The following is a 20,814-nucleotide window of genomic DNA, read 5'->3' on the forward strand; positions in this document are numbered from 1 at the left end:
TAATATCAGCGTCCTTAATAATAGGAGCTACTAATAACGATATCATTTGTCTGCCTTTTAGCTGTATGATATTTGCGGTTAGCTTTCAAGTAAGCATTTTCGGTGTTGTTGCGCAGTCAAATTTGGCATGTTAGCCAGCTCGTAAAATATGAGTTAAATTCAAATTACAACTCGGCGAATATATACCTGATATAATGTTCTAAATTCGTTATTCATATATTCTATGATTTCTTTAGCAGCTTGTTTGTATCTTAAACGCTCTTACAGTGGCCATTTTATTACATCCTGGCAGCTCAAATTCAAAGGCTGGTCCTTATCAAAATGGCTGCCTTGGAATTGCTTATATCCAGTCTGATGCTTCATGGAAAATAAGTTTGTAAACATTATATAGTAAATGCTTACATTAGGAATAATTTAAACGTTCTGTTTCTCTTTTGACCTGTGTCATCAGACATTCGAGGCAACAGTTTCATCATTGACTTTATTTTACAAAGGTGAAATTTAACCTGTATGGAAATCAAGTTGAGAATGCAGTGTAGCCTATATGTTATTATTTCAGGGCATTTGTTATAATAGTTACATAATAATAATTATAATGTTTGATTTGAAGTGATATACCCAAACATTAATTCTATGTTTGTGCTTAAACATTTCAAGACATGAACTCAGTGGTGTTTTCCCAAAGGGTTGCAGTCTTCACTGTCCCGCTTTGCTTGTGCAACCAATGCTCATTCCATTGTAAGCTACCATCCTTTTAAAATGCTTCAGGGCTTTATTTGCACATCCAATGTTTGTTATTTTCTGCAGTAATATGCCTTGTGAATAAATTTCATAAACATTTTCATAATTATGGCTTGTGAATACAAAACAGACATTGCTACAGACTTTTTATGACAAAGAAAATACTAAATTGATTCATCTGTTCTAATTGTCCCTGAAAGAAACATTAAAAAGTTGAAATTTCACTTAACAAAAAGACATTCGGTTACACACATACAACATACATCCTATGACATCATTTATAAACCCCTTGTGATGTCTCTGCAACAAGTAATGACATTTGCAGGCTTAGAACAATTACAATGTGACATCACACTGAGAAATTTTCGAAGGCACTCCTCATCATCAGGAATGCATGAAGAATTGGCAAACAATGAGTGGCTTTGATGTTTGTGCTTTCTATTTTCTACTCATAATTTCAAAAGAATTTAATGAGAAAGATATCTAAAACAAGTAAACACTAAAACCACAGAGGAAAAAAATCACCATCATAATCATAAGATAACCATAACAACAAGAAGAAATTTCACCAATAACCATAATATTAACTGTCATAGTAATGACAATAACAAACACCAATGTATTACAGAGCTGTTAGGAAGATTGTCTTTAAGTTGTATTCATAATTCATTAAGATACACACTATTTCCAGTGAAAAGTTAAATGAATGTGTTACCACCAATCCTGATGCTGATGTGATATAAACTACTCCTTAACACTTTTACTGGGAGGCATAAATATTCAAATATTCCGTAACTTATACTGTTCAATTTCATTACACTGAAAATTAACCAAGAGGTCTATGACAAAAAAAAACAAAAAAAACAAAAAAAAAACAGTTGGTGGTTTTACAATGTAAATTGATTAGTTTTCATTGGTAAAATGAGCTCTATTTCTCAGAGGCCAGAACCATACAGTAAATTTTATCTGGCTCTTCTGCGAACAATCTCACTTTACATTTTTCATCACAATATTTACTTACTATTTTAATATCTTTTTTTGGTAAATAATGAGATTATTATCATTGAATAATGATTAAGCTGTGGGTAACAGCTGTACCACTAACGCAAGTGTGTTGTATAGCCCTTAATATTGATAAGCGTTATTGGTTATGAAGATATTAGGTATGACGTGTCGTGGTCATATCTCGGTAACAGCAGATTCGAAAAATACAGGTTAGCTGTTTTGGCATGCCCGTATCTTCAGACTGTTCGCAGAGTCTCAGTTTTAACAGCATATACACATGGCTTCAACATGGAGATTCAAAAAGCAGTCCAGGAGGTTTGTCTTTATGCAAATGCCAACCAACACCTGAGCGAGATAATGGTACCGCCATGTTATGCACTAATTTTATGCCAGAATATCATAACATACAAATACATTGATGAGTGCCCTTACTCTTTGAGTCGTCGTCTTCATTACAGATCCATATTTAATAGCTTAAGGTGAACCATTTTTCTACACAGTATACCTAAGAGGAGCATAAATGTGTATGTACCCAGCATTACATAAATCGAATGTATTCTTGTGCTTTTGTAGTCCAGCGTCCCTTATGATGAATCTCCCTTGCAAATCCCAGCACTTGGACATTGTAGAAAGTGGTGGCTCAGAATCCAAACAAAGTGCCATTGATCATTAATGAGTCTTTTTAAGATGGAGAAAAAAGATGATTGTCAGACATTTCTCTTGGTTTTCATCTGGGCTTTTCTGCCCAATTGTGTCCCAGAATGGCTTTCATCGATAGTTCAAAGCAATCTCCAGTGATGTACTGAAGGGCAAACTTGAGGAAACTTCTTGTGTACTATTTTCAGGATTCCACCTAAACAAATTGAAAAGAAACTCACTTGGTACATCCATATTAAATTCACACTGAATAAGATGCAGGTGTAACGTAAGGCTTACTTTGTTTATCTTACGGTATTCAAAATTAATTCATCAAATGAGTTCATCAAATTCTTCAGAGTTTTTGGATATGCTCCTCCAATTGTTCAATTTCATAATTCCTTTTGACATACCTTGTAAAAACCCTGCCGCACTTCCTCATTATGAAGAAGTGGATTAGGGTTTAAAAAGAGATAAGATCCAGCATTACGTTTGTCCAACTGTAAGTAGCTTTGCAATTCATCAGTTGGGATGAGCGCTCCACGTTCAACTGGTTCCTCTTATGCAGATGTTAATTATTAGTCTCCCAGTAGTTCCATCATAGTTATAAGATAAAAGCCATTCTCTGAAATATATGGCTCCATAGCAGCTATATCTGTAATGTGTAATAATGTAAGATATTTGAGGATAAAAACATGACATAAAGATTTGAAAAAAATGTCCACATCATGTGGAATTTATATTACACTCTATTGATATTCTATGCGGTAGATTTATAGGCAAAATGTACACAAATAAATAGTTGTATATGGCAGCTTTGATCATAATTATAGCGGCAATTTCATGAACGTAAAAAGCACAAAAACTTTGAAGCTCTATCAAACCTGACTTATAACTATTGTTATCTAATCTTATGTTGTGAATTTGCCACTATATACAATATGTATATGTAAAAATATGGTGCCACTTCGCTCTCTGCGTAGTTTCTCCCACTTCGTGGCCCCCTACTTCAAAATCTGTTTCTCTTATTCCTTTACCATCCTCCTACTCCTTTTCTCTCTTCTCTCGTTATTTCTCTCCCTCTTCCGCCCACTCTCTCTCTCCCACAGTCCCTTTACCATCCTCCAACTCTTCACACAGTCTATCTCTCACCCATCTTCTCCATTCCCTCCTTACCCTCTCCAGCCTCTTGCTCACACAGTAACCTCATTCTTGCTTCCTGTTCTAACCCCTTGGTTGGATGCCACTCCTCCTCCACTTCCCCCTCCACCGGGGATGAAGTGAAGTTGTTCAATGGTATTTTGCCTTTTAGCTGCAAATGCAAGCCTCCTGGCACTGTGTCCACCAAGAGTCCCTGTTCCCATGACAACTCCTGTTCCTGGCATGTCGCCCCATGCCACTCCTCCAACCCCGCCTCCTCCCAGGTGACCTGACATCGCAGCAGAATTCCGCTCCTGCTCTCGCCCCGACGTCGGGTGCGAGTTCATCTTGATCATGTGGTGACGGTCGAGTGATGGCGTGGCACAAACATTCTGCTGCGATTGAGCTTTCTGGTGGCTGACGCGGGGCAGGGTGGGCACCATTCCGCCTCCCCCTCCGCCCGTGTAGTCGCCCATTCCCAGACCCATCCCGCTTCCGCCATACTCATCCCCGCCTATCTCCTCCTGTAGATGGTCTGGTGACATCAGCAGCCTCTCCTTGGACTTCTTCAGGGTGTTCTGGTTATTGGAGTTCTTTGATGCAGTGGCCATGGCTTTGTAGTATTGATGCTGCTGGTTCTTCGAGAGCCTTGATAAGGTGCTGCCGTCAGCAAGGGCAAGGAGCTGGTCCGTTGACTTGACGCGACGTGGTGGTTTGGAAAGCGTATCGTAATTCTGATTTTGCTTTGATTCCGGGGGTTCCAGAGGGTAAGGATTCGGGGTGTGGCTTGGAGCAGACTGCGGATGAGGTATTCGAGGACGAGTGGCACGGTTGGGAAGTGTGCCTCTTCCCCCCAGCGTGTAGTCGCCACCCCAGGGAAGGTGATGCTGGGAGGAATGAAAGGAGGGAGGGGCGTTGTTGGGCTTCCGTTTGGTGGTACAGTAACCTGAATATTCCTCCAATCCTCCTTTCTCTGTAGGTAGAGGAAAATATGTTTAAAAAGATCCGAAAATTAGACAAGAAAAGAGAAGATAGAATTATATATAGAATTATATATAATCTCTATAATATATAATTAGTAAAAATGTAATACATTTTCAGTCATTGAAATAGCTGATACTGACCAATAAATGACCAAAATCAAAAATCTGTCCAATATCAAGACTTTATTTGTTTGTTTTCTCATTTTTAGTGTTTTCACATTGACTCTAATTAATGAGAAAATACTAAAAACAATTATTCTAATGTGAATTTATTTATTAATTTTGAGATTTGCTTAAAGGTGTGGTATAATGTCCTGTTCACAAGATGTAAAATAAGTCTTTGATGTTCCCAGAGTGTGTATGTGAAGTTTTAGCTCAAAATACCCCACCAATATTTTTATATAGCATGTTAAAATTGTCACTTTTTGAGGATGAGCAAAAATGCACCGTTTTGTGTCTGTTCCTTTAAATGCATATGAGCTGCTGCTCCTGGCACAGGGGGCGGAGCTACAACAGCTTGTGTCCTTAGCAGCTAAGATTACCTCACACAGACATGCACTGAAAATTTCAAAAACTTTTAGCCTTTTATGTTCAAACTGGATTCAGACAATGACGGAGAGACTCAAGAAGTGACGACATGTAGAATGCAACAGGACATTTCTGAATGGTTATTTGATGAATTTATGTAGCTTATGTGTAGTTATCTTCTAGTCATTGATTAGCATATTCTGTCTTGATAATCTATAAATCGTGTTCAGGGGGCGGGGTTTATGTAAATTCTAGGGTTGGTGATGTCACTAACCCTGGAGGAATGTCTTGTAGTCCCTACCAGCCGATTGTTGTAGTCCTTAAAAAGCTTCTTTTTTTTAAAGCAAATATCCCCCTTTGCTTTGAACTTTAAGCGTCGTAACTTTGCAGATGTTGTTTATGCTCAAACAGCAACATTACATACTAACTAAAGTTAGAAAAGTGAAATCATAATCAACCACCCCTTTAAGAATACATTTTAAAGTGTTTATTATTAACACACTACACTAAGTAAATTATCAATGTTTTTAAAGATTAACTTAGATGACGGCAAGCATAATCTAGATGGAAGAATAACGTTACCAATACTGATAACTAATTACTCTCTAATATTGGCCAATAACCAATATGGTATCAATATACTGTGTATCCCAAATAAAAATGGATAAGCAGCTAAAAATGTTTACAGGATTTGAGCTACAAGCTAGAATGTCATTAAAAGGTTCATCACAACCTACTTAACTCTTAATATAAATTCTTCAACGTCCATCCCAGGACTGTGTTTAATGTGAATCATTAATTTAACAATATTAATACAATCCTATTTTATCCTGTACCTTGAGCCATTTAATCTTTCGGCTGATTAAGTCTGAGTCATTGTATCAGCCTGTATAACCTTCGCCTGTGCAGAACTTTCTTGTCATCCAACTGTAACTCACACTTCCCAGGAGGTTTGATGTCTAGCTGAGAGAGAGGCCTTAAGGCTTTATGCGTCTGTACAAGATTGCGGGTGCTTTGCTATGGTTTGCCCTCATTAAAATGACCTTCACAAACATTTATATCTCCCAAGCTATCCAGTGAAACACTGACATTGCTTTAAATAAAAACCCAAGCGTACGGATAATTTTCCGCAACATTCTGAGCCCCACATGAGACTATGTCCTCATCATCGAGCAGGTAATTTCTCCTTCAAAACACAACAGTACTAAATGTCACACTGTTTTTGATATTCGTCCATCTTTTTCTCCTTATTGCTTCTAAATTGGCTTTATGCCTTTAAAATTATGTTGGCTATAATAAGAAAGCAATCATGCCAACCTTTTATGTAATTCTTACAAAACATAATTTCCTTAAGATAAGAATCTTCCTCTCCAATGGTAATAAAGCACTCACCCAGACGCTTGAGAGATGAGTATCTGTTGATCTCAGGCTTCATGGCGGCTTCATACGAGGGTGGCAGCTGTGCCAGGTTATGTAGGGAGTGATGGAAGGACGGCTGGGGCTTCATGGCGTTAGTATGCTTACTGGGCTTCAATGTGCCACCGGTGGCCATCTGCATGTTGTTCATACGTGATCCACGCTCTTTAAAGACACATATGCAATGATGGACCTTAAGGTTATTTCAAACTCAGCAGTTCAGAATATACAACTATGTAGAATTGCTGATTTTACCTACCGATGGTGGCTGTATGTTTGGGACTGGAGCCTGTGGTATGGATGAAGTTATGCTGTATATTCCCCACTGTGAATAAGAAAAAAGGCATAGTGTTTTATGGATTTCTGCCTTTATGTGCATGTCTTTGCGACTAATTTACATTTAGGATTAATTTACAAAACACATTTATCCATCTAATACTATAAATGTTGCCCTATTAAGCTCTTTCTAGCTCCACAATGTGTTGAAAATTTTTCGCCGTCTGTTCATTCTAATGCCATCATATACAGCTTCGTGCTAAATAATTAACAAATGCCCTTTCATCATTTGGCTTTTGCTTTTTCCCTGTTCCTTTGTTGTCCTGAATTTATACAGTTTGTCGTTCAGAAGACTCAAGCTGAGATGGAAACATGAAAGGAACACTATGACATATAATGCAACAATACCTGCAAACTGCAACAAGGTCCATGAGGGTAAAATTTGTGCAAATTTAATAAAATCATTGAATATTAATGAATTTTTGAACCAAGACATTTTATTTCATATTATAGCTGGTGACATGCGACTAATTGGCTTTTTATCCATGTAGAAATATGATTTCATGCAAAGTCAAATACTGTAATAATGGCAACATTATTGTATGGAGATATTCAGTATTGTACTACTACTAACCAATATCAATTTAATTTTTAAGTTATACAAGATTCAACTAGACAAAACGAGTTGAAATGACTGCAATTTGCTGATTTGAAGTCACAGGAAACCTGGATAAAACATTAGACATTTAATTTTCTTTTAAACCACAGATGTCACAACACTAAAAAAAAAAGAAAAAAAAGGTTGATAAGTTCAATCAACTTGGATGTTTAAGTTATTTCAACTTAAATTACATTAAACTTACATAAAAATTAGTTGAATCTATTATAACTTACATAAAAAAGTTGAAAATGGCTAATTATTAACTTATTTTGATCAGTTAAAGCAATGTAAAAATGTTTTTGTATAACTTATTGATCATATCATTTTTTACAGTGAAAATTTTATACATTTAGCAGATGCTATAGCAGATTATTATTCCTGATATTTCATCTGAACATCACTATTTGTGAGTTTTCTTACATTTGAACAGTTATTGGAGTGCCTACTTTTTATCACTAAATTATGGTCACCTGTGAATTTAATTTTCATATTAAAGTTTTTTATGGCTTTTTTGTTAATGGGTGATATGTGGATACACAAATTCAGCATGATGGTGTGTACGATAACAAATATTTTTTTGTTTTTTTTTGTTTTGCTTTCATTTTCAAATGAAAAGTTAAAGTGAACCCTTTGGGGTAAAATGTCCCCCTGAAATATGGGGCAGAACTCCCACAGTGGCATGTTGTTGCTGTTGTTTTATAATTTAATTCAATCATTCAATCGAGTCTTAACATTGAAGGGAGTGGATTGGAATCCACTGCTGCTTCAATGTATATGTTATGAGTGATTATAATCAAGGTATTAATCAATATTTTTCCTTCTAAATATCAAATGAGTTAAATGACTTCTCTGAAGATTTTACTTTGTTATAGAAGTTACCAGTGTGATTACTGAAATGTTCTTTTCATGTATTCTTTAATGTCTGTATTTGATATCTGAATGCAATAACAGTGCTTGCTTATTTAGCCCGGCTTCCAGAAATGAAATAGGGACTTGTTTTGTGTTTGAGAAAAGTCTTAAACGTGTTAAAACATATAGGGGTCATTGAAGCCAATAGTTTAAGGGACAATTTCTTTGTTAAAGCCTTACTTTCCAGTTAGACTAAAGTGTAGCTCTCCTTGAGAGAAATAACGTATTATCTTGATGTTTTGAGACGACTCTACTGTTTATAGTTAGTTAGAGCCTAGCCAAATCCAACCTTGGAAAATCTGTGTGTCGGTGTGTGTTAGTCTTCTTGGTTACAGGTTAAGGAACCACTGGCATTATTGGAGATTGCCTGAGTTGTTGTTCGGGACATGTTAGCGCCCAGCAACCCAAATCTGCAACCTGGAAGGTGGTCACAACGTGACTAACTTCAGGGTCCGAGTGTCAGCTGCCTAATCGATGGAGATATGCTTCAGACTATCTCTATATGTGTGGAAAATTACTATGTTTATCTATTTCTCAGCCAATCAGAAACTGCAACCCGAAGCAAGGACGTAGCTTAGACCTTGGTGTAGGGTATAACTGCTGTGATCTTTGTAACTGTAAGCTGGGCGGCCTACGAACTCCTGTGTGAGTCTTCTTGAAGCTGACTTCTGCTGATGAAACTGCAAACTATTTTTAGTAAAACATTTCTTCAATTTATTATAATTCTGACTCCGGGTCAAACTTTCAAACATCTGGTCCTTGGGTCCTAAACTGTTACCCCCTAACAACATTCTAACTATGATGGACTTATTGGATTATTAATAATAATGTATAAACCTCATCATTATTCATCATAATATATAGGGTAATTAGGCTAACTCATCAGTCTGAATGAATAGTTTTTTGCTACTTATATATTACATATCTTCATAGTTAATTATACGCACAAATGCACACTGCTCTTAAAGGGAGCGTCTTCCCCAGCATATGGAGATTAAGGAGTTTTCCACTCACGTCTGTTATCTTTACTCTGTAGTGTGGGATATAGATTTTTCGGGGGTCGTCCTAGTGTCCCCTCTCCTCCTCCAGTTCCCAAGGCTACGCTGTTGTTTCTCTCTCCCTCTTGAACTGGACTCGACTGGTGACGCAACATTTCCACAAGAGCCCTGACAGGGAAGGATGTAGAAATGATTAGTCTGTTGAGCAGTGGTTTTCGATCCTGGTCCTGGGGACCCACCGCTCTACACATTTTGTATGTCTTCCCTTATTGAACACACACATGATGATTGAGATCATCAGCTCATTAGGTGAGAACTCCATGAACTGAAGCGTGACAGATAAGAGAGACATACAAAATGTGCAGAGCGATGGGTCCACAGGACCAGGATTGAAATCCACACTGATCTAGAGAATACAATTTAAGGTCAATCTGACATCCTTTTAGTCATGAAGTCTTACCTGGGCATGTTGAGTTCTCGGTTCCTAGGCTGCCGTGATGCCTTGTGGAACGCCACTTTAATGGCCACTGCCACTGCCACAGTAAACGAGATGACTCCACCGATGACGTAGACGGTGTTGTTGCTCTGTTCGATACGGCTGAGGTCCGGATAAGCAGGCAGTGGGGGCCTAGTCGCTGGGGGCGCTGTATTGGCCCACACAGGGGAATGATAGTTGTGGCAGGTGTTCTGGTCCAGCCTTCGAGTGCGGTCCGGACAACAAAATCGATAATGGCAGGTCCCACAGCAGTAGATGAAGTCATCCTTGGAGCAGTTAAAGGTGAGGTCATACTGCCCCATGACATCATAATAACCTCGACACACGTCCACTTCCACCAGTTTGCGAGGAGGCGGAGCTACCTTCGCTGCTCCGAAAGGGGCCTTCAGTGCATCAGTCGTTACATTCTTTGGCAGCATTGTCTGAGGCAGCGGCCGGAGGGGCATTTCTGCCACCCCAGCTGGCTGCTTTGGCCGACGATTCATGGACTTCCCTCGCATACTCCCACCGCTTTTAGAAAGGGGGTAAAGAAAGCCCCTACCCTGAGATCTGGGGCTGGGCGTCGGGGTGATGGTGATGGGCCCATTTGTTCCGTTTCTGGAGGGGCCCGGGACGCTCGCCGAGGAAACGTTAAGTGGGACAGCGATTAGCAGGAAGAGAATAATGACACGTACTCGAGCTTCCAAGGTGGGCATCATCTTTACATGACTAATGCTGCTATTTTCTCTCGCTGACTCAACCCACCGCACAATGGCGAATTTTGTAATAACAGCCTGCTTGGTGCTGTATGTAAAATATTCTTGTAGCAGCCCTCCGACGAACGAAATCTGAGTCTATATCAAAACAGTCTTGAAAGACAAATCTGTTCTCAAAGTCTGATAAAAGTGTACGATGTGAAGGGTCACAATCTGAGAGAAAAAAAAAACTATTTTGATGTGCTTTCAGCTTCAAGGTGAGTTATACAACACATATTCTCTCATCATGCAGAGTTTCCATCCAGCATATAGCTGGAAAACCTGAACAATATGCAAAACAATCCAAATGCTGACAATATTCTGAGCAGGCAACGTACAATTGGCTAGTTTCTGTCTAAACCGGAAATGAAAGAATATTTAACAAATTGTCTGTATTGAATGCATTAACAAGGCAAATATTCCCTTTTGTGGCTTTCTTCAAAAGTATACATTTCACATATCCACAGACAAACAAAATGGCTTCTCGTTACTGTCCTCCTATTACTTCAATATCTAATATTTTCATGACACATAAAGGCATTTAAGTTATAGTATAACTGTGTACATTAAAAGTATTTAGGTTTAATTCTCTGTTTTGGCACTTATCAGGATGAAAGTTTCATTTAAGAGAAAGGGGCAACTGTAAACATCTTTAAAATGTAAACTAAAGTTTTGCTTGTCTTCACAAATTTTTTTTTATTTTATTTGGGCACTCCTTACATTCAGCAATGGCACTTAGTCTTTAAGCAGATTTCCCTGACCTGTTATGCTCCCTGAATGTTTACTATTATTAACTAGTATAAACAATTTCCATACACTTGGTGAAAAAAAAAAAAAACCTCAGAAACTAATCTTCTTGTTCTTGTTTACGTGTTAACAGGACTACTCAGAATGGTGAACTCCTCTGAGGGTTTGAGGGCAGTGTGATGAGGAATCATTTTGAGTTTGATCAGCATCTCTGCCTGCAAACCTCTACATTACTGAACTAAAATGAATGTGCATATCCTCATTCAGCATGTAAAGAAAGACCAAATGAATAATCCGGTGTGCAAATTTAAAATAGTTGAAAGAAATCAGATATGAATTGAGTCATCAAATGTATGCCCTTCTTCACGTATTTTAGGTGAGAATGTTCAATAAACCGATGACACAGACAAACACACAAAAACTGATGATGGCAGTAAAGACGTAAAACGTTTTCAGGGCTGATTGTCTTTACAATATTTCCAAGGAGAGTGACTATGTAAACCTTCCAGTCTCTTTCCAGTTTCTTAAGATTCACGCAGCAGATATGCCTTTAAGATAAGCCCAGTTTTCATTGAGAATCGTTTGCTCTTGGTGAAATGGTTTAAAATCCCATGGTGTGGACATGGCTGTTTCCTCACGATTTTTGCAGGGTTGATCTTGGAATCCACTGGCAGTTATGAAGTGTTCAGTTATCAAGCGATGTGCCTCTGAAAAGAAATCAACACACTGATGTTACATCCTACATGCACACACACACATAGAGAGATCAGTGAAATTTTTTGAAAGATCATAGTTAGCTTGTCATCTGCATGGCAGCCTATTATTTTCATTGTGACACATATGGCAAGTGAAAAAAAGGTATGCGGCAACTAATGCAATCAATATAGAATCCACAGAATTCAACACAAAAGAGATTTTAATGGGGTTGGACTGCATGTTTTGTGGTAGAAATTCCCCTACGCACTTGACTTAAGTTAACCTGGGGCGTCTCCTAATCGACACCCAAGCTTAGTGTCTCCTAATCGACGCTTGCAAATTTATACTCGAGCGCAGCTCCTAATCGAGGTCTTGCTGAGTCGGACAAAGTGTCGCCCCATTAAGAACACGATCACTTGGGAATAAGGTCTCTGGTGTTCCACTAACCTGCTGCGGAGCAGTAACCAGACAGACTCCAGACAATCCCTTTCAATATGCTTTAATCACGGACATAAAGAATACAAGAGATTTAAAAAAATAGGAGCATGGCAAAGGTGACATTATTCATTTCATAATTTTTCTCTAAAACGATTGGTTCCTCACATGTATAATTCTCTGTTATTAGGTTAAAAAAAAATTGGATACTTCAAGCTTGTTGTTAGGGTCATGAGGCGATACATACAGCTGTCTAAAAGCATAGTATTCAAAAGCATAGAAAATGTTATTCCTGCAAGAAAAAGAAATGTTAGTTATTTTTAATTAAAAAAATCCTTCACAGTTTATACACATTAAATCTACATTAAGAGTATGGAATACAGACCTAAGGTTGGTCTCTTTTTTTCTTTGAACACAAAAGAAGATAGAGTGAAGAATGTTGGCATCCAGACAGTTGATGGTAGCCATTGACTTCCATGAAGGCCACCCTCAACTTTCTGGTTACCAACATTCTTTAAAATATCTTATCTTATCTTATCTTTTGTGTTTAACAGAAGAAAGAAACTCATGCAGGTTTGGAACAACTTGAGGGTGAGTAAATGATGACAGAATTTTCATTTCGGGCTGAACCGTCCCTTTAAAGAAATTTTCATTGAAAAAACATAAGCTCTTTTATTCTACATACAAGATAAACTTGTTACTCGAATGCTATGTAGTTTCACAGAAAATGAACTGAGATATAATTAATGGCTATAGCTCATGGGTGTTTGTTCCTCTTCATGAAGAGTTTAACTCTAACACCTGCCTGGAAGTTTTCATTGATCCTAATAGCTACCTCAGGTGTGTTTAATTAGGGCTGGAAATAAAATCGGACATCCCTGCCATAGTGCTTTTGATATTGAAGCATTAATAGATTTTAGAAAAATAAATTAAATAAACATAATTTAACAATACTTTAATCGTAGTTAGAATATTTTGTGTTCAGCAACTTTTTTAAAAAGTGAATCATATTGTTTAGTAGATTAACATTCTTGAATGTGGCAACTGAATTGACTTGTTCTTGAGTAACATCATGCTTTCTTTTTCAGATTTCAGAGAACCCAAAGGAAAAGAGGCATAGTCTGATGTAAGACAGATTTTTAAAAACCTGAACCGTTGGACCACATGTAGTTATGACATCAGACTTCTGAAGCCAATTTTATTTTTAAAGGTTGAAATGCTTTTGTCCTATTTCTCCCCTTTTCTTTTTTAAAGAATCATCTTTTAATATATTTTTGTCATTGATTGATTATATAAAATAAATTGACTCAACTGCTGGAAAGGTGTCATTTATATTTTAAAAGGTTTTTGCCAAATTTGTTGACGCATCATTGAAGTGTAGTTGAAATATTAATGTTGTTTCAACATTAACTTGGTACATCAGATGGCAACAATGTTTGACATCCTTTTCAGTTGTTTTTTCAGTGTTTCAACAAAATGTATTTAGAATCAACATCATGTTATAACATTGATAAAACCATATTACCAAAGATTATTTCTGTTAATTTCAGTGTTAATTCAACAGCAGTGATGTAGGTTCAACATCATAGTGTAACGTTGATTCAACATTATTACCATTGATTATTTTTGTTAATTTCAGAGTTGATTCAACAGCAGTGATGTAGATTCAACATCATAGTGTAACATTGATTCAACAATATTACCATTGATTATTTTTGTTAATTTCAGAGTTGATTCAACAGCAATGATGTAGATTCAACATCTTAGTGTAACGTTGATTCAATATTACCATTGATTATTTTTGTTAAATTCAGTATTGATACAGCATCGGTGAGGTAGAATCAAGCATAGTGTAATGTTGATTCAGTAGCATTACAATTGATTTTTTTGTTCAACAGTTTCAACATTAATTGACGGTGCAAAAGTGATGTTGATAAAATATCACTTTGTAATGTTGAATCAATACTATTACCATTGATTTTTGGTTGAAATCTCACCATTAACTGAGGGTGCAAGAGTGATGCAAAAACAACATCACTTTGTAAGGTTAATTCAATGTAATTAGTGTTAACGCATCAACACTGACTCAACATTGTCTCAATGATTACATGCTATCTGGGTTAGGTTTACTGTAAAACAAATGAACTGTACTAAACAAAATAATTGTTACTCTAAAACTGCTATAAAATCAAAGCCAGATGTCTAACCATGTTTTATTTTTAAATTGAAGTTCCTATGAGATTTTGTTTAGGCGCTATACCAAAAGTAGCCACCGGGTGCCACCGGCATTCCATTGACTTTTTAAAAAAAAATGCGTTCTCCTGTAACAAATTAATTAATTCTGTCACAATATCACTTCTATCACAAAACACTCGCCAAATATGGAACAAATATGTGTTTTGTCAAGATTAGAAAATGTTTTGATTATAAACATGACACCGACACCGAGACGAGGAGCCCTAAAAGGTTTTAAAGTACCGTTTCCTGTTTTGGAAACGCAATGTCCGATTTCAAAACGGTGTGATGGGGAAAAAAAGGCAATAAAAAAAGCTGGCGGGACACTGACAGTTAAGAGGTTAAATATGCATATCTGCAAAAAAGCTAATATTTGTTTTTATGAACAAAATTGCTGTACACAATCAAAATATTGAACTTTCGATATCAATCGAAGTTACTAAGTCTGTGAAACGTGAAAACAACCTCAAAATATGTCGATAAAATGAGTCTTGAACATTAAATACAACAAGCTTTTAAACAACTTACATAATTTTAGCACATAAACATCTTAGAGTTGTTTATAGCCTAAATATGATTTGCATTTTCAATACACATTAGAAAATCTCATCATAACAGTATCAAATCAAATCAAATCAAATCAAAGTTTATTTATAAAGCACCTTAAAAAACACAGTGTGTACCAAAGTGCTGTACAATTTCAAACGGATTAGATAAAACACAGTAAAATACAAGGAAAGAAATACAATATAAAAATGAAAAAATAAAATAAAATAATAATAATACTAATATAAACATCAAATCAAAGCCTAACGGTCCTTACAAAGTAGCAAAGGCCTCTTAAGTCAAGCTTTAAATATGTTTACAGAGGTAGAGGATCTGATAAACATTGGTAACCCATTCCACAACTTAGGAGCAGCAACTGAGAAACCACGATCTCCTTTACTGTTTAAGCGTGACCGAGGAATTTCAAGGAGCAGCTGATTTTGGTTCTCTGTGACCAACTAAAATGTATAAGCTCAGAAACATATTTTAGTGCCAGTCCATGCAGAGTACCTTGTACTTTATTCTAAAATGAACTGGTAGCCAGAGTAACGAGGCCAGAATATGGTATATATGATCCCTCTTTTTTGTGTTTGTCAGCAATCTTGCTGCCGCATTTTGTACTCTCTGAAGACGTGACAGAGAAGACTGACTTGCACCCAGATTCAGAACATTGCAGTAATCGAGACGTGAAGAAATAAAAGCATGAATTACTTTCTTCAGATCACTGAAAGATAGGATAGATTTAAGTTTAGCGATATTTCGCAATTGAAAGAAACTATTCTTCACCGCTGAATTGATCTGTCTATCAAACTTTAATTCTGTCAAAGATAAAACCCAGATTCTTAACATGTGTATTCAGATTGGATGACAGAGGACCTAGGTTCTCAGCTATTTGCACAGCTATTAGGGCCAAATATAATCATTTCTGTTTTTTCCTTATTTAACTGGAGAAAGTTATTATTCATCCAGCATTTTACATCTTTTAGACACTCAAAAAGTGAATTAATGGATTTATCATCTCCAGACTTTATGGGCAGATACATCTGGGTGTCATCGGCATAAAATTATACGAAATGCTATATTTCTTAAAAATAGAACCAAGAGGAAGCATATACAATGAAAATAGCACTGGTCCCAGAATGGAACCTTGAGGGACCCCACATTTTCCAATTTTAACAGAAAAGGCTAACTAGCAAGCTAACTTGCGTTTTAGCCTTATCGGTAAAATCATCTCTACATACGCTCTGAGCATCAAATTAGTTCTGGTTCTTTGATCATTTTGAATCAAATTTGGCCAAACGTCGTTGTTTCCACCGGAAATCTGAATCAGTGAGATTCTGCAGAGAACTGCGACAAATGGATCATTCCAGATTCATGAATAAATCGTTCCTTGCGATTTGTGAACCAAGCTGAATTCGGAACTGCATACTATGCTTAGCTTTTTACAATATCTTTCTATGGCAGAAATAGTAAATGTACTATGTTAGTATACAGTTATGAATTCAGCAACAGTTTGAAAGGTCCAAAAATATATTTTTTAAAATGGCTCATAAAAAAAAAAAAACCTCATCACCACATTTATAAGCGCACTTGATTTCTTTACGTCAAAATAATGAGGAATGCTATGATTTTCTGATCGAAGATATTAAGCACAGAAGTAAAAGTTCTTAAAAAAACATACTTCACTACAGTAAAAGTAATATACTTTGAATACAGATACATTTAAAGTCAGCATGAAACAGAAGTTGCAATAGTCTTTTCTTCCCTATTGTGACGTATATCCGAGTGAAACGGCTTCTCGAACAAGAAAAAATGTATGGCAGGTGTTTATTTTTCGGGATTTGATTGGATCATTGAATTGTGAAAGGTTTTCCCATCCTCGCGCCGAAAAACACGTCATCAGAGAAGACGTTTCGAAAAAACCAAGAACTGTAAATATTGATTTCATAGTGACTTTAACATTTAGATATAGATTTAATATCTACATTTAAATTCAAGCAAGATAGATTGCATTTAATTTACACCCCTTAAATCTTAAACTTAAATCTAACATTTGTACTAAATGCAGTACAGCTGCAGATTTCAGCTCATGACACTGAGAAAGAAAAGAAGAGATGGTGTGATGACCATTTGTCTAACGTGTTACAACAAGTCACTATGAATCAGAAGCATTGAGAGAAGTGAATAGTAGCAATAATCGGAACAAATAGTGATCAGTCCTTTTCAGAGAGCATAGCATGATGCATGATGCATGACACAAGGGAGGGGGTAGAGCGACAGAAGAGAGAGAGAGAGAGAGAGAGAGAGAGAGAGAGAGAGAGAGAGAGAGAGAGAGAGAGAGAGAGAGAGAGAGAGAGAGAGAGAGAGAGATGCTTTACTGACACTGTATGTCTATGTGTCAGATTGTTTGAGAGGAAGTAAAAGAGACAGTGTTATGCAAAAGTTATTCTGTAATCAATACCTATATGCTTTATTTTTCACAATTGTAGGAGCCCGTTGAAAACCATCGAGCAGATAAAAGAAGGTTGGGAAAAGTACGAAAGAAAAGAGAGATAAATGCAGGGTAGAGATTTAAATATGAGCACAGCATAACAGAAGTGCACAGAGCCAGAGGTATGACAGAGGAGAGGTGCTTTTGTGTGTTTGTGTGTGTGTATGTGGGAGGGCAGTGTGTGGGTGGAAGAGAATGGAGAGCATTCAGTGACAGCACTTACTAACACACATAGGCACACAGTACACACAATACACAACACCGAGAACATACAGTGCTACATAGACAGTATGCTGGCTCACACAGGAACATTAACACGCTCTCAACCATGCATTTTACAGGTATATAAAATAAATATAGTACAGCCCTTGAAGAGAGTGAATGCACAAAATCTGTTGTCGCAGATCAAATAAGTTAATGCCAACAACACGTTTTTGATGTAATGAGGCACAGATATCACCGAGGAAAACTGCACAGATAGAAGCCGCATAAAAATCTGCAAGAAATACAGCATTAGCCATGAAATTATACATGTGCCTGGCTGCTGCAGGCTGCGCTCTCATCTTAGCAATAGTGGTTATGCATTACGTCTACAGTGGCAGTGTGGCATCAAGCTGGTTCTGCTAAATTATTAAACTATTGAAAAAACTAAATGCAAGAATAATTTCGAAACACATAGGCACAGGAATACACACTGGTACACCGGCTCAAATCCAGAAAAATTTGAAAAAGAGAAACTCAGTTATTAAATAAAACAACATAAGCTATTTTGGAAAGTAACAAACATAATATTAAGACCGTAAATCTGGGTACAAGAACTGCTAAGATTAAAGTTAATTAATTATATTATATTATATTATTCATTGCATTTAAATATGTGGAAAAATGTTTTAATGTAAAAACAGGTTTAGTTACTGTGATGACTGAAATATGATACAACATTTTGATCAATTAAAAAAAATATGGTCAGAATATTCTCTTATTTATGTAATGCTTGGGAACTTGATGAATGTTGCAAAAAGGCTTTTACTAATTCTCTTAATGGCTGCTGCTGATAACAAAATATTTCTAATTAGCAGAACATAACCTGCTTGTGGTTTTGCCCCCATTTTGCGCATAATTAATATGGAGAAAGGACTTTGCATTGACAGATGTGCAATTACGAATTTTGCACATACAGTGCAACAAGCGACCTATACGTGGGAAGAATGTTTTGTCCATTTTTCACCATCGTATTTTGTGCACAAGTGTCAACAGTTCATAGAGAAGACATTTTTTTAGACACGGAACGGCGATTTTAACAGGTGTGACGCTGAGTGATTCATGTGGGCCTCACAGGAGCAAACCTAAGAACAGCCTATATGACATTAAAAACAGTAACCTCTCATTTGCATGTCTATAATAAAGCGTAGGCCATTTCGACACCTTCTTGTCTATGTGAAACAGTATGCGCCTCTACAAACTGGATTAGCTTTTCCTGAACACGGCACCCAATCAGCAAGGCACTGTGGGCGACTTCTAAGAGATGTGACACTGAAGATGTGGCGCATTCACAAACAGTTTCTAGAACAGTCAGAAACGCTTGTTCACACAGGAATCATGGGCGATTCATCTGATTTTAGGAAATCGTGCTATTTTCCATCTATTTCATTGTGTTCCTGTTGCAAAACATGTCTGTTTTGAATGTTCTCTCGACTTCTCTTTATCTCCCTCCATTTCCCCCCCTCTCTCTCTCTCTCTCTCTCTGTGATATTCAGTGCGTGGGTTGAGGCAGCTCACTCTCTCTCAGAATAGCACTGCAGTAGTTCAGACTTGTATAGAAGGAGAGAAGGAGAAAGAGAATGATAGATAGATAGGATGAATAGACCTCCTTTACCCCCCTAAACCCGCTCTTCTCTCTCAAAAGACAAATGGTTTGCCCTTTTCGTTCATACCCCTGTGACACTCTGGGCTATTCATGGACAATCCATCACGTCCTAAAGCCTTTATGCATCTATAACATTCTCTCATATTAAAAATGTATATTATTTATAACATGTATTACCTTGGTCTTGATCTGGTTAAAGGGCTGTCAAATGAATGCAATGAGAAGTGAAAGAGACAAAAAAAGGCCCTTTGTTTGCATCATGGACCATGTTTAGTTCTGTAGATCTAGAGGAATGAGATGAGTAATTATCACAGGACAGAATAAGAGAGCCTAAGGCTTCTGTCATGGTGCCTTATGGACAGCAAATTTCACTTGCGCCAATTTTCAAACAAGAAAACCAGCTTTATTTATATGAGCTGAAATAAAGAAACCAGTTATAATATAAAAATAATATTACTAAAACTAATAATAATAAATATTCGCTGCCTTGAAAAAAAGTTGCTGCCTTAAATTTTTAAGTACAATCAACTTGGATGTTTAAGTCATTCCAACTTAAATTACATTAAACCGACTCAAAAATGAGTTGAATCTGGTTTAACTTATAAATAAAGTTGAAAATTGCTTAAATTATTTTGACCAGTTAAAGCAATGTAAAAGCATATGTTGTCGTAACGTATGTATCATATACTTTTTTACAGTGCAGTGATGAAATTATGCTATTTAAATGCTATTTAAATTATAAACATGGCATCTGCAGGTCTAGCACATTATCTTTACCAAAGGTTCACCTCATTACTGAACTTATTACTTCTGAAACTGTTTGGCAGGGCCTTGGCCCTTTTTTCTGTTCTTTTAAACTAAACAAACAAGGAGGCGTTGTATATAAAATAATTCATAAAGATAAAATAATCTCAGATTTGTCATAATTTCCTATAGTTTAGTACATCTGTGCATTCTACTTTAATAGTTGCTATTGTTGTGTGAAAAAAATGCCATCAGGCTGTGGTTCTGTCAACGTAACATAACCTGTGTGAAAAGTCCTCTGCGCAACCCACCAAACAAATCGAACTTTTGTTGCTCTCGCTACAGTCATATTCCCCAATAATAACAGTTTTTTGTTATATTTCTGGTTGCTGAATGTGAAACGGTCGTACATCGAAGTGTCTCTGGAGCTGTAATTCGCACGAGGGTGAGTAGGTGGACATGACAACCAGCGCGAGAGCAATGAATGGCCGTCTGCGTAGGCGTGAATGCATGTTTACACGAAGGGTGAT

General features: G+C 36.8%; 1 protein-coding gene across 1 annotated transcript; it reads right to left on the reverse strand.

Moving 5' to 3' along the window:
- Positions 1-761: 761 nt before the first annotated feature.
- shisa7a (shisa family member 7a) lies at positions 762-11,334 on the reverse strand. Its single transcript, XM_079894092.1, has 5 exons — positions 9,754-11,334; positions 9,310-9,461; positions 6,709-6,774; positions 6,426-6,614; positions 762-4,495 (listed from the first exon to the last, which is right to left on the reverse strand). Exons 1-5 carry the CDS (start codon positions 10,485-10,487, stop codon positions 3,576-3,578), a joined length of 2,061 nt encoding a protein of 686 aa, XP_079750218.1. The 5' UTR covers positions 10,488-11,334; the 3' UTR covers positions 762-3,575.
- Positions 11,335-20,814: the final 9,480 nt, after the last annotated feature.

This window comes from Squalius cephalus (genome assembly GCF_949319135.1).
Source record: "Squalius cephalus genome assembly, chromosome: 15".
NCBI lineage: Eukaryota > Metazoa > Chordata > Actinopteri > Cypriniformes > Leuciscidae > Squalius > Squalius cephalus.

Coding starts and splice junctions, on each gene's coding strand:
- shisa7a (XM_079894092.1), bottom strand. CDS start 10,487: ATGATGCCCACCTTGGAAGCTCGAGTACGTGTCATTATTCTCTTCCTG. Junction 9,462..9,753: donor CGAGAACTCAACATGCCCAG/GTAAGACTTCAT, acceptor CTTCCCTGTCAG/GGCTCTTGTGGAAATGTTGC. Junction 6,775..9,309: donor ACAGAGTAAAGATAACAGAC/GTGAGTGGAAAA, acceptor TCTTATTCACAG/TGGGGAATATACAGCATAAC.